At 40.9% G+C, this 15,827-nt stretch overlaps 1 protein-coding gene across 2 annotated transcripts in view; it reads right to left on the minus strand.

Moving 5' to 3' along the window:
* EML5 (EMAP like 5) overlaps nucleotides 1–15,584 on the minus strand; it is a gene marked incomplete at its 3' end in the record, with an annotated part of 166,907 nt that extends 151,323 nt beyond the window's left edge. For both annotated transcript variants that reach the window (XM_081228976.1, XM_081228975.1), the window contains exon 1: nucleotides 15,283–15,584. In XM_081228976.1, the coding sequence (XP_081085102.1) occupies nucleotides 15,283–15,479 (197 nt within the window). In that variant the 5' untranslated portion in view covers nucleotides 15,480–15,584. The remainder of the gene's footprint in view (nucleotides 1–15,282) is intronic.
* Between the last annotated feature and the right edge of the window lie 243 nt (nucleotides 15,585–15,827).

Below are 15,827 nucleotides of genomic sequence, written 5' to 3' on the forward strand. Positions count from 1 at the left end.
CTATGGAGAACAGTATGGAGGTTCCTTAAAAAACTAAAAATAGAATTACCATATGACCCAGCAATCCCACTACTGGGCATATACCCAGAGAAAACCATAATTCAAAAAGACACATGCACCCCAATGTTCATGGCAGCACTATTTACAATAGCCAGGTCATAGAAGCAACCTAAATGCCCATCAACAGACAAATGGATAAAGAAGATGTGGTACATATATACAATGGAGTATTACTCAGCCATAAAAAGGAACAAAATTGGGTCATTTGTAGATACGTGGATGGACCTAGAGACTTTCATACAGAGTGAAGGAAGTCAGAAAGAGAAAAACAAATATCGTATATTAACGCATGTGTGTAATCTAGAAAAATGGTACAGATGAACCAGTTGGCAAGGCAGAAATAGAGACACAGATGTAGAGAACAAACATATGAACACCAAGTGGGGGAAGTGGGGGTGGTGGTGGTCATGGTGGTGGGATGAATTGTGACACTGGGATTGATATATATACACTAATATGTATAAAGTAGATAACTAATAAGATCCTGCTATATAAAAAATAAACGGGCTTCCCTGGTGGCACAGTAGTTAAGAGTCCGCCTGCCCATGCAGGGGACACAGGTTCGTGCCCCAGTTCGGAAAGATCCCACATGCCGCAGAGCAGCTGGGCCCGTGAGCCATGGCCGCTGAGCCTGCGTGTCCGGAGCCTGTGCTCCGCGATGGGAGAGGCCACAACAGTGAGAGGCCCGCATACTGCAAAAAAAAAAAAAAAAAAAATTTTAAATGCAGTACCATTACATTAGCACCAAAAATTGAAATACTTAGGTATAAATCTAAAAAAATAGATACAAAACCTATATGAGGAAAACCACAAAACTCTGATGAATGAAGTCAAAGAAGAACCAAATAAATGAAGAGATATTCTATGTTCAAGGATAGGAAGACTCAGTACCGCCAAGATCTCAGTTCTTCCCAACTTATCTGCATGCTGGAGGAGGTCATTGAGAGGACATGACCACTGGTTGACCTGAGAAATGGAACCAGGCAATCAGAGGCTCCTTACCCTCTCCGTGGGATGTTCATTCTGCCCACACTGTTCTCATACAAGGAGCCACTTCAAGGACACAACCTTGAGAAAGTAATGTGCTATTGAGACCATCTGGACTATATACATGACTGAACCCCATTAAGGTCTCTAGATAAATGCTTAAGATTCTGGCAGGTGGTTACAGAGATCTACTTGTCATGCAGCTGCCCAAGACATGCCTTGTATGTAAGTTCCCTTGTTTATTAAAACTGCCACCTTCCAAACTGGAGTGGTCTGCCTTTCTTCAGTCCCTCCTTGTCCTCTATGTATGTGGGCCAGTTTAGAATTTCACCCAGGGAACTCCTGAGGTTGTGAACCAACAATGCAATCTCAATCAAAATCCCAGCAGGTTATTTTATGGATATCAACAAACTGATTCTAAAGTTGACATGGAGAGGCAAAAGACCCAGAAAAGCCAACACAATATTGAAGAGGAAAAACAAAGTTGGAAGACTGACACTACCCAACTTCAAGACTTACTATGAAGCTATAGTAATCAAGACAGTATGGTACTGGGGGAGTGGCCAAGATGGCAGAGTCAGAAGACCCTGAGCTCACCTCCTCCCATGGCACACCAAAATTACAACTATTTACACAGAAACTATTGATGAGAAAAAAGGGAATGCTAGCAGAAAAGATCTACTACAACTAAATATACAATGAAGGAACCACAGTGAGATGAGTAGGAAAGGTAGAGATGTGGCATAGTCAAGATCCACACTCCCAGGTGGATGACCCACAAACAGGAGGAAAATTACAACTGCAGAGGTTCAGCCCAAGGAGCCAGTGGTCTGAGCACCATATCAGGCTCCCCAGCCTAGGGGCTTCTGCACTGGGAAGATGAGCCCCCAGAACGTTGGCTTTGAAGGCTAGTGGGGCTTACTTTTGGGAGAGCCAGAGGGTTGTGGGAAGAGACTCCACTCTTAAAGGGCACACACAAAATCGCACACACTTCAGGAGGACCCAGGGCACAAGCAATAATTTGAAAGAAGCCTGGGTCAGATTGACCTACTGATCTTGGAGAGCCTCCCAGAGAGGCAGAAGGCAACTAGAGCTTATCCTGGGGACAAGACAAAGGTAGTAGTCATTTGGGGGAGCCTGTTCTACTACATGGACGCTGGTGCTGGCAAACACCATTTTTGAACCCTCCTTCTAGCTTATTAGTGCCAGGACCCAACCCTACCCACTAGCCTTTCGGCACCAATACTTGCCTCAGGCCAAGTAACTAGCTGCGCGGAGACACAGCCCCATCCACCAGCAGGCTTGCTGCCTTAAGGTCCCCTGAGCCACAGTCACCCTGGGACCCAACGCTGTTCACCAGAGGGCCCGGGACCCAGCCATGCACACCAGTAGGCAGCACTAGCCCCAGAACGAGCCTCACCCACCGGAGGATAGGCAACAGTCCCAGGATACCCTGGGCCCCGGCCCCAGCCACCAGTGGGCAGAAACACAAACTCTGGGACCCCCAGCTCTGCCCACCAGTGAACAGGCACTAGCCCTGGAATCCCCTGGGCCTCTGCCCCACCCAGCAGCAGGCCGACACCAGCTCTGCAACCCCTAGGCCTTGCAGCCAGAGACCCAAGGACCTAGCCCTGCCACCAGCTGACTGATACCAGCTCCAAGACACTCTGGACCCCTCAGCCAGCTGTCCCAGGATCTAGCTCCTCTCACCAGTGGACCAACACAAGCTTTGGGACACCCCAGACCCTGCAGCCAGCTATGTCTGGAACCGGCCCCACCCACCTGCAGGCCGACACTATATCTGGAAGACCCCAGCACCGTACCCACTCCAGAACCCAGCTCCAACCACCAGTGGGCTAGCACTAGCCCCAGGACCACCGGGCCACAGTCAGCAGCCTCATGACCCAGACCTGCCCACCAGTGGCCAGCATCCTCTACACAAGGCAGTGCCTGGCAACTAACTGGAGTGTGGGCCAGCCACACCTACCAGACTCCCATAGTAGTCAGCATGCCACAAGACAAGGACCCACACAGCCCACACAGCGGGCACCGCTAGAGCATACAGCTCTGGTGACCAGGGGGAATTGTACTGTTGGGGCGCAGAAGAACTAAGTGATGGGAAATAGGCAATTTACTTTATAGAGAGTTCAAAGTAGTGACTGGGTGAACAGAGTGAGAAGTTAAAAGTTTCTAACACAGAGTTTAAAAATATAAAGAAAAACCAAGCAGAGCTGAAGAATACAATAACTGAAATGGAAAAATACACTAGAAGGAATCAACAGTAGGTTAAATGAAACAGTGGAATGGATCTGTGAGCTGGCAGACAAAGTAGTGAAAATCACTTAAGCTGAACAGAAGAAAGAATAAAAAGAAATGAGGTCAGCTTAAGAGACCTCTGAGACATCAAGCATACTAACATTTGAATTATAGGGGTCCCAGAAGAAGAAAGAGAGAAAGTGGCAGGGAACGTATTTGAAGATATAATCGCTCAAAACTTCCCTAACCTGGAGAAGGAAACAGACATCCAGGTCCAGGAAGCACAGAAAGCCCCACACAGAATCAATCCAAAGAGGACCACACCAAGACATAAAAATTAAAGATAGAGAATGCTAAAACAAGCATGGGAAAAGTAGCAATTTATGTACAAGGGAACTCCCATAAGGCTATCAGCTGACCTTTCAGCAGAAACTCTGTAGGCCAGGAGGGAGTGGCATGATATATTTAAAGTGATGAAAGGGATAAATCTACAACCAAGTATACTCGACCTGGTAAAGCTTGCATTCAGATTTTATGGAGAGACCAAAAGTTTTATGGACAAGCAAAAGCTAAAAGAGTTCAGCACCACTAAACCAGCTTTACAAGAAATGTTAAAGGGATAACTCTAAGTGAAAAAGAAAAGGCTACAACTAGAAAGATGAAAATTGTGAAAGGAAAAAATCTCACTGGTAAAGACAAATATACGGTAAAGGTAGTAAATCAGCCATAGTAAGAAGATTAAAAGACAAAAGTCATAAACTCATCTATATCTGCAATAAGCAGTTAAGGGATACACAAAAGATATAAAACAAAAGATGTAAAATACGATGTCAAAAACAGTAAACATGTGGGGGGAGGGTAAAAATGCAGGGTTGTTAAAATGAGTTTGAACTTAAGAGATCAGTAACTTCAAGTAATCATACATACACGCACGCACACACACACATGCATAGAATGCTATGTACAGTGTGGGGAATATAGTCAATAACCATGTAGTATCTTTGTATGGTGACACAAATTAACTAGACTTATCATGGTGATCATTTTGAAATGTACAGAAATATCAAATCACTATGTTGTGTAATAGAAACTAACATAGTATTGCAGGTCAATTATACTTCAAAAACCAACAAACTCACAGAAAAAGAGATCAAATTTCTGGTTACCAGAGGCGGGGGGGTGGGTGGGGGAATTGGATGAAGGTGATCAAAAGACACAAACTTCCACTTATAAGATAAATAAAACTTAATAAAATTAGAAGGAAAAAAAGACAATATGGTATTTGCAAAAGAGTAGACAAAATTTATCAATGGAACAGAATACAGAACCCAGAAATAGACCCCTATAAATATAATCAACTGATCTTTGACAAAGGAGCAAAGGCAATACAATGGAGCAAAGATAGTCTCCTTCAACAAATAGTGCTGGAACAACTGGACATCTACATGTAAAAAGTGAATCTAGACAGAGACCTTATACCTTTCACAAAAATTAACTCAAAATGAATCAGAGACCTAACTGTAAAACTGTAAAATTCCTGGAAAACATAGGAGAAAACCTAGATGACCTTGGTTTTGGTGATGCCTTTTTAGTTATAACATCAAACACAGGATCCATGAAAGAAATAACTGATAAGCTGGACTTCATTAAAATAAAAAACTTCTACTCTGTGAAAGACAATGTCAAAGACAATTGTCAATCCAGACAATACAATATTATTCAGCACTAAAGAAATAAACTATCAAGCGAAGAAAAGGCATGGAGGAACTATAAATACATATTACTAAGTGAGAGAAGGCCATCTGAAAAGGCTACATACTATATGACTCCAACCATATGACATTCTGGAAGAGGCAAAACTACAGAGTCAGTAATTATATACACTACCATGCGTAAAATAGATAGCTAGTGGGAACCTGCTATAAAGCACAGGAAGCTCTGCTCGGTGCTCTGTGATGACCTAGATAGGTGGAATGCGGGGGTGGGAGGGAGGTCCAAGAGGCAGGGGATATATGCATACATATAGCTGCTTCACTTCACTGTAGAGCAGAAACTAATACAACATTGTAAAGCAATTACACTCCAATTTAAAAAAAGGAAAAAACCATCAGTTGTTGCAGGGAGGGTCAGTATGTGAACAGGCTGAGCAGAGGATTTTTAGAGCAGTGAAAATACTCCGTACGATACGATAATGATGGATATATGTCATTAAACATTTGTTCAATCCCACAGAATGTACAACACCAAGAGTGAACCCTAAGGTAAACTATAAACTTTGAGTGATTATGATATGTCAATATAGGTTCATCTTTGGATAAAATGTACCATTCTAGTGAATGATGTTGACAATGGGGAGGCAATGCATGTGTGGGGTAATGCATGTGTGGGGGCAGCAGAATACAGGAAATCTGTACTTTCCTCTCAGTTTTGCTGTAAACCTAAAACTGCTCTAAAAAAATAAAGTCTTATGATACATGTATCATAAAGACTTCAAAAGAAATAATCTAAAACACAATAGTAATATCTCTAGATTACAAGACTGTGGGTAAATTTTTTTCTCCTTTTTCTATATTTTTCTATTTTCTATTATAAATATGTATCAATAATTTTTAAAATATAATAACCACCCTCTAAGAGGGGGCCTACCAAACCTCTCATATTCCCTATTATGTCAATTTCAGACTCCTACATGGTCTCTTTGTATGCTGCAAAAATTGTCTTTTGCAGGTGCATGTCAACTTGCAATCTAAATCTAATATCCAGACTCCAGGTAAAACTTCTTACCGTGTTAGTAGTGCCACCCTCTATGGTGCTTTGTGTGTTATATACATTGTCCACGGGTTAGCTAATAATTAGAAAAGTCATACTGCAACCAGGTAATGATGACCAGTCTGTGGACTCTGTAATTAGTTATCACCTATGTTCTAAGACTTAAAATAGCCTTCCACTTTCCACTCCTAATTGGGAATTATAGCCTGCTTCCTGATCAACCTTAATATCTGTAAAACAATGGACACTGAGGTGGTTAGACCTGGTTACACCATCATCTTGTGGCTAATTTAATATTATCACAAGCAACATCATACTGAGTAAAAATTGCAAAATTCTTAGGAGTAACTGCCTGTGGCAATTGTCATTACTCTCCACAGATTGAAATGAATATGTAATGTGAGCTTCCACACCAGAGGCAGTAGTGTCTAGTACTGTATTCCTGACCAGGAAAGAAAGTCCTCTCATAGTAATGAAAAAAAGATAAAGAATGAATGTCCTCTTTGGTTGGGAGGTGAAATAGGTACGTGATTCCCAGGAACAGAAAGAGCAGCAGGATTTCCTCAACGAGGAGACCTATGGCAACCGTGCATCTCAGTTCTTCTAACTGATCTGAGGAACAGGTTATATACACTTCTCTTAACAAAAATTTATTTCTGGGCCTTTAAGTTCAATTTGGTGCTCCTGTTCTGCCACACATTCCATGTTTCCAGCACCCATGACTATGACCTCTCCCTTTCTTGGGCTCCATTAAGAGGTTGAACACCCATCTATACCTTGGCAATGATACAATCCAGAATTCTTACCTCACATCCAACCTCTTTGCTTTGTTTCTATATCCCCAGCCTCTGTATTAAAGTAAAATCAGGTATCTCTCCCTGATTGTGAAGAACAAGGGAACTTTTAGAGCGAAATGAGTTAACACCTCCTACAATCACAACCTCTTATTAGCCAATCCAGCATTATGAGCCACCCATCCCAAAACAAAAATTTTTTTAGAATTTAGTGGTGTTATGATGAATTGAGCCTGCCTGTGGCCTCAAAAACAGCTAGATCCAGGATCCAATGTCCATCTTCAGTTCCATTGCCTATCCCCTCATTCCAAGAATTTTTTAGTATTTTTCCACCATGCTTACTAATTCAGATGGATATGCATGCCAGTGTTGTAAGGTGGGCACTATATTTCCCTTGATCTTTTAATAATCCAATACACAGAGGGTGATATTGTAGACAGGAAATCCAGGAGCTATTAAGCCTTTCATACAACTTCTTGCTGTCTTTGGCCAATATGGTGGTACCATGTGCCACCTTATAATTAGAATAGATACCACTGCAGCCAAGGCAGCTTGTTTACACTGGCTAGGTGTAACCCCTTGCCAGTCCTTATACTGTTCCAGAATACTGATTCATACTGAAGACACAATGGAGGACACTTGCTGGCCTAAAGAGAAGCCAGTCAGCTGTCAGTGGCAACATGCAGTCTCAGCTACCTCGCCCTCATTGGACATGAATCTAGGGTGCTATTTCAACCGTCCTTGTGAACATGTCCACTTTAGAATTTCATAGAGGGGGGATGATCTGTCCTTCTGAGGGGCATTTAGATGCTTCTTCAAATATTAACATATTGGATATTTGGTCTATTTCTGACTGCAGATCCTGGCTCCAAAATGGAAATTTATTAATGGACAATCTTGGGCTTTCCATGGTCCAAATCATTGACCCAAACCCACTACAACTGATCTATGAGTCTGCTGAAATCAACACCTGGGGCATGGAGTTACACTTCAGTTGGTACCATCCAGGATGCACATAATTTTGCCTATTAAGTGAACCTTCCAGGTCCCCAGTGAGTAAGCATTTTTCTGGACTGATGATGCAAGGTATCTGTCTTTTCATGTTTTCAGCCACTGATGACACTGGGCAGATCCATTAATGGAAAACAATACAAAGGGTTGCTTTTTTTGATAAAAAATCTCCAAATGGACCTTAGGTAATAGGACCAAATTTTTAAAGGGGTCTCAATACTTGGCAAATGATCAATATTGTGATATAATGCATAATAATAAATGAATAAATTTGGGTAGGCCCTGAGTTTTTTGAGTTTGACTTCCCAGCCCACTACCATGGATTACTTCTATATCTAGAGCAGTGGTTTTCCACCCTGGCTGCTTATTGGAATCATCTAGGAAGCTTAAAAACAGAAGCAAACAGCAACAAAGAAACTATACCTGAGACCCACCCTAAATAAATTAAATTGAAATTTCTAGGGATGAGACTCAGCCGCTGGTGGTTTTATTATGTTTTATTATGTTTGCTTTAACTCTCCAAGTGATTCTAATATGCAGACAGGTTTGAAAATCAAGAATCTAGAGTAATGGTTTTCAAACTTTAGAATATATCAATATCACATGTAGGTGATTAAAGTAGACTGCTGGGCCCCCATCTAGATTTTCTGATTTGGTCTGGGGTGAAGCTCAAGAATTTGCATTTCTAACACCTAGTTAGGTGCTCATGCTAGCATTAGCAGGTGATGCTAATGCTGCTGGTTAAAGGACCACACTTTGAAAACCACTGATCAAGAGTGTGCTTTTCAAACTTTGATATTAATACCCACAACTTTAATATTTTAAACCCAAAACATTACCTGAGAACGTTGTTAAAATTCAGAGTCTAATCCAGTAGGCCTGGCGTAGGGTTTGAGACCTGCATTTCGAACAAGCTACCAAGTGATGCTGAAGTTGCTGGTCTAAGGACCACATCTTTGAACAGCAGGGATCTAGAGCTGCCACCCATGTGCCACTTTTTAAATAACCAAGCAAACTAGAAGCTGCTGGAGCAAATCTTCAAGGAGGCCAGTTTTGCACACTAATAATGACATGACTCATTTTGATGACTTCTTTCTTTGTTCCCTGATCACCTGAACATACACAGTCTCCTGGACAGTCCCGTGACTACAATGTAATTATTGCAAAACAGCCAACATCTCCACTGATGTGAAGCTCTACTCACCTTACCTGATACAGTTGATCACTTCCTTCTCCCTGAAAAACTCTTTTTACTTGACTTCCATGACCCCACACTCTCTTGGTCTTCTTCCTGCCTCTCTAGCCACTTTTTTGTCAGTTCTTTTTCACCTCCCCTATGTTAGAGGGCCGCGGAAATCCATTTTTCAGATTCTTTATTCATACTCACTCCTTCAGTAGTCTCATCCAGGCTCATGGCTTTAAATACTATCTAGATGCTGATAACACTCAAAGCCCAGAATGCTTCCCTGGATTATAGACATGTATGTTCAACTGCCTAATGTACAACCCCACTTGGTTGTCTATTAGCATCTAAAACAAAACACTTCTAAAACAGCTCATGATCTTCCCTTTCTCCCAAAACAGAAAATTTGCTCCTGCCACAGTCTTTGCTAATTCAGTAATTGGCAACTCTATTCTTTCAGGTGTTCTGGCCAAAAACTGCAATCACTATTGACCTTTCTTTTCTGTCACAATTTATACCTGGTCCATCAGTAAATCAGGTTGCCTCTATCTTCAAAATATATCTAATCCTTTCTCACTGCTTCCACTGTAACCATTCTGGTCCAAGCCACCAATATGTCTTAGAACAGTCCCCTAACTGGTCTCTCTGCTTCCATCCTATCCCTCTCCCTCAGTCTGTCATCAAAATAGGAGCCAGAGTGACCTTGTTAAACCATTAACTCAAATTATGTCACTAATTTGATTAAATTACTCCAATGGCTTCTAATCTCCCTCACATGGGAAGGCTAAAATCCTCTCAAAAGCCTGTAAGGTCGTACACAATCTGCTCCCACCACCATTACTTCATCAGACCTCATTTCTTTACTACTTTCACGTGAATTCACTGCACTCCAGCCACGCTTTCATATTGTTCCTCAAGCACATGAGGCATTCCATTTCAGGGCTTTTGAACTTGATAGTCCCTTTGACTGAAATGTCCTTCCCTCATAGCCACACAGCACATTCCCTCACCTCCAAGTCTCTACTCAAGCGTTAAATGTATACTTTACGGTGAGGCGTTCCTGGCTACCCTATCCAAACACCTATCTAAACTCTTCCCAGTAGTCTCTATCTCACTTTCCTGTTTTTTTCTTAGCCTTTACATACTATATAGATATAGATAGATATACACACTATATATACAAAAATAATAGATAACATGTATATGTACACACTATATACATATTTATTATGTATATAAATATGAAATTTACCTTGTTTATTATCTCCCCCCAGTAGATATAGGTTCCATGAGGGTTGGGAATTTCACCTGCTTGGTTCACCACTATAACTCTAGTGCTAAAAATAGTCCCTGGTAAATACTAATAGGTGCTCAATAAATATTTGCTGAAAGAATAAGTAAAGCAAGAAATACCTATTTTTACACTAAGATGTGTCCCAGACACCAATTAAGAAAGTGTCTTAAGGGACTTCCCTGGCAATCCAGTGGTTAAGTCTTTGCTTTCCAATGCAGGGGGTGCAGGTTCGATGCCTGGTCAGGGAGCTAAGATCCCACATGCCTCGGTGCCAAAAAACCAAAACATAAAACAGAAGCAATATTGTAACAAATTCAATAAAGATTTTTAAAATGGTCCACATTAAAAAAAATCTTTAAAAAAAAGTGTCTTAAGAAGGTGGGTATAACCAATTGTGGCAAATGATGATGATAAATAAGATTAGAACAGAGAGTTGACCACTGGATATAGCACTGTGGAGGTCACTGGTGACCTTGACAAGAGTTGCTAGGCTGAAATAGAACAGAGCTAAGACTGAATGGGAGAAAAAGAACTGAAGATAGTGAGTACAAACAACTTTTTCAGATATTTTCTCTTAACATAAGACGATTGCATATGATGTTACCTCTTCTCAAAGTGCTATGCCTTCACTCATTTCTTCTGATGACTACTTCTCTGTTTTCCTTAAAGATCCAGACAGCTTAGGTATTCTATTCACTAGGTAACATCACTTTAACTGTTATGTGCCCATGTACATACCGCTATCCCTAGTACATATAGTATTCTAAGTAATTCTTTACTTGACTGATAGTGTCTTAAACTCCTAATACCTTAAAGCTGGGATCCTTACACAAAGATGTTCAATAAATATTTCTTTGATGAGTGAAAAGACCTTGAAAGAATAGTAAGTTAATAGTTTCTAAGAAACTATTCTTATTTCTTAATAGTTTCTAAGAAACTATTATTTCTTAATAGCTTCAAAGAATTTATTTATTTACCATGTTTTCCTTAATTTATATCCAAATATATTTTACTAGTCATCTATATATTAGACACTATAAAATAATAAAGGAAAAGTTATTATAACACAAATGTAAAATTTGTCTTTTCCCCAAGTAAATAATAAAGATACATTTAATGTACATTTATAACAATTTGAACGATTATTCTGGATAATTGCAACCTTTACCTGAAAACATGTTAAGTTTATCTCTTAAATTATGCAGTATTTGAAAAACAACCATAAATATTTTGATATCCAAGTACATAAAGTGAAATCTTACAGAACAGAATTATTAAATAGTCTGTGAAAGTTCAGGTCACCAATTCTAGTTACTTAAACACAGGGACGTTCTACTAAATCTGTATGTTATCTAATACTTTATGAAGTATTGCTTCTAGATATTACACAATGCTTAAGAAAATTCTGGTATCAGGTTTGAGGGGAGGGTTTCTACCCATTTCTCAAACTGCTTATTTAAGAATTCTATGCATGCATGTTTTGGGATACAGATTGGCAACATGTTTCCTAAACAGAATCATCTGGGGCACTGTTTGAAAAACAAATTTCTGGGACCCAGCTCTAGAGGATTCTAGCTTAGCGCATTTGATGAAAAGGCTAGAAACTGGCATAAAGCTCCTTAAACGATTCTGTTGATCAGTCAAGTTTGGGAAATATTGACCATATATCTGGAAACATTAAGTAGACAACAAGTAGGTTTGCAGAAATTCCTGCCAGACCTTAAAAAGTTGCCACCCTCAACCCATAAACACAAAAAGTACTGATCCACCATGGAGACATCATACATTCTGAAACGCTTTTTCAAGACAATTTTGACTTATGTTGAATAAATGAAATTTCCATACTATAAATACAGAGCTGTTAAAAACCACTTTTACTAGATTATGATGAAGCTTGATCAGTTTTCTTTCTTAAAAACACCACCTACCACAATTGAAGAGCTACTACACCTTTCATTTTGTCTAAAGGAAAAAAAAGTAGTAACAAAATGCACCAAGGTAACTACATTCCATCAGTGGTCTTCACTGGTGATATATGACTTGAAAACTATCAATAACATTCACTACTTCAAGCACAAACTTGTCAAAAATGTGTTGATGGGTAGTATCTAGAAAAATTAATTTTAAAAGCCACTGTATCCTTTGGGAAGACAGCTGGCAAAAGTTTCAAAATATAGACCAAGCTACAGATGTTCATCGTATATTAAAACTACTAGTAGTCTATTTTATAACTTAGTCTTAAGCCTGTAATAAACACTTAATAACTAGAGAATTTTATCAATATAACTTGGGACACAGGAAAAAAAACCATTAAGAAAGAAAAAGTGACTCTAAAATTCCTGTGTTATTTCTGACAGTGAAACTAATTTCTACATAAGTCAGTAATACTGAAATAAATATAACTAAAGGACACATTACTATATATATACATACCTAATAAAAAGAAGTAAGACAACTACATGCAACACAGGCAAAATGATAAAGTCATGTGGCACCACCATTGGCAATGCTAGATGTAGTAAGATGACAGAACTGGTAATCAACTGATCATTATTTAGTCTACAACCAATATGGCACCTACGCTTTCAAAACCTAAAGACAACGACTTGCTCATTCTGGTATAGTCTTAGCTTCAGACTAAGTTATATTCAATTAATATGTTTTACCTAAGTTTCAAGCAAGTATGAAAACAAAACAGATGATAAAAACTATACTTTTTACTAATAAGGCTAACATTACAGCAACAGTTTTCCACCATGCCATCACATTTATGAATATTACATTTTCTGCTGTGACAGAATTGAAAAATTACTGGAGTAGTAACTGTATTTGTATTTCAAACATTGAATTGAAATAAATTTGAAAGCTTTGAACATTTTCCTGATCTATTTCACAAACAAGAATGATCTCTACCCTTATTGTCTGAAACAAAATTTCCAAAACAGTTTGAGCTATTTCTAAGTTACAGTCTTAGTACGGTACTAAATTTGTGCCACAATTTCAGGATGCGATATATTCAGATTTTACTACCCCGTTGAAATTTTCAAGAAAACTTTTTATTGTTATAAATTATTTTAAGGGTGATTCCTTTGCATAAAATCATAAGCAAGTATCCAATTATGACAAAAATTTGAGTAATCTCAATTTTGAAACACGTTGAGATGCTACATATATGGTTGTGCAACTATGTATATATACCAAAGGAAGGCAAAATCATCACCTCCTTACAGTTTACTGAAACACAATTATAAAAATTCAAGCAGTGTGACATAATATAGCTTCAAATTACTTCTGGAAGAATAAACAAAACATCATTTACCCCATCAAATAAATCATATCTAGTTTCAGAAGATCTTCATACTATATTGCTCTCAACTACCAAGTAGTAAAAACAATAGAAGTGCACTTCAAAATCCTTCACACCTACCTACCCCACCTACTGAATCGAACCTAAGAGACTGAATATCTGGAGGAGGGCTTCAGTCAAGGCTGCTTCAACTATGTGAGGCTACTATCCCCGAACTGTCGGGGAACTAACACATGGAAAAGGAGAGAAACTGGAAAGGATCAGGGAAAAAGACAAAGAACTGGAGTAAATTCTACTCTTGGGGTGAATAACAACAAACAACTGAACCCAAAACTATCTCATTTCCTACTCCACAATCTCAGCTTCTGGTCTCCTTATCTTTACTCCATCTTGCCCTACCTATTGTTTGTCCTAGGCCTCCTTTTCCCTCTTACAGAGCATAAATGTACAGACATGCAAAATAGAAGATCTTCTTTATTTACAGAATTTAAGTGCCAGAGTTTTTTGCCTACAAGACATCAAACCATGATACTGGATTTGAAATGCACAATTTAAATCCTGTGGAAAATAGACATGGGGATAAAACTGAGTAACCAAATCCAATCACAGAATCTCTTTAAAAAAACCCAGAAGAAGCAAGCGCGAGTGCGCGCCCCCCCACCACACACACAGTTTCAAAATGTTTTACAACACATTCTCCATCATCAACGACAAATACACTGTGCTTGAGACAATAATCAATGGACAAGAATAATTTCTGCAGCTTTTGACTTTATTTGCCACAAAAGTTCTGCTGAGACACTGACTGAAAATTACATTTCAAATACACTGCTCACTAAAGACATGTAAACAGGCACTGGGACCAACTTTAAGATGCCGCCCACAAAAGAATTAAAATGAAGACAAAACTGTGATTTAAGTTAAAAATACAAAAGTATATTTATTTAGCATTGCTTTATTGAAAAGGAAACAGAATTGGAAATCAGAATTATTTTTAGCACCTTCTTCGGATCAAACCTATCCCCAAACTGCCTGTAGGTGTGCACATTTTAAAGTCCAATGAATTGCCTGAAGGTTGCCAGGGTTTCTTTTCTATCTGCTGATAACAGCAGGCAGTGAAACCTCAACTAATCATTATGGCCAAGAGATGAGAGCCCTCCAGGATGCCATCCTGGGCGCGCTCCCCAGGAGCAGCCTAGAGCTTAGGGGACTTTTATCAGTCCTCTACTAGGTAAAGGACTTCCCTCGGGCGCTTTAAGAATTCGTTGAATAAGAAATCAACGAAGGGATTTAAAGGAGTAAAATGCTACCAAAATAACCTTTTGTACATTTCACAAATTTGATGGAAGAAGAAGGGTACACAGCCAGAAAACCGAGCGCCTAGTGGATAAGCGGACTTGGTGTCACCGCACCGACCGAGAGGGAGAGACTCTAGAACGCGAAGATGGGGAAAAGCATTTCTCCGGTGTTAACAGGGCGGATTCGGGACCAGATGGCTGCGGGTTTCTCTCCCGGGCGATGCGCCCTGAAGGAGCGGGTCACGGGCACCCAGAAGGACCGGCAAGTGCAAACTCGGCGCGCTGGTCTCAAGGGGACGGCGGCCGCCCCCGCCCCTCCGTACCTGATGATGTCGTCGCTGTGGCCCCGGTAGAACTTCTGCCGGTGCTCCCGCGGGCTGTACACCACGCCGACGCCCGCCACGAAGTACACGATCTCCTTGGCCGCCGTGTAGTAGAGGTTGTTGCGGCACTGGTGGCCCCGGTAGCCGTACACCCACTCGAGCCGCAGGTGGCAGCTCGGGGCGCTCCGGGCCGCCATGTCGGGGCGCCCACCCCGCCGTTCCGCTCGGGCCCGCGGCGGCGGCGGGAGACGGGAGGCGGCGGCGTCCGGGCGAAACAAGCCCTCCCGCGGGCGGCCGGGACTCGCCGCCTGCCGCGTCCTCTAAGCCGCGCCTGGCAGGTGCATGTCGTTTCTCCTGGCCGCCGCCGGCGCCGCCTCAGCCCACGGGCGGGAGGAAAACCCTCGCCTCGCGGAACATGCTGAGGGCCGCGGGCGCCGCCGGCCGTCAAGAGGATGCCGCGCACCCTCTCTTCGCCCACCTCGGTCGCCTTGTCTCCTCAGCCCGCAGCGCCCAAGCCTTGAGCCAAGCCGAGCCGAGCCGAGCGA

The sequence above is a fragment of the Mesoplodon bidens genome, assembly GCF_964165515.1.
Source record: "Mesoplodon bidens genome assembly, chromosome: 3".
Classification (NCBI taxonomy): domain Eukaryota; kingdom Metazoa; phylum Chordata; class Mammalia; order Artiodactyla; family Ziphiidae; genus Mesoplodon; species Mesoplodon bidens.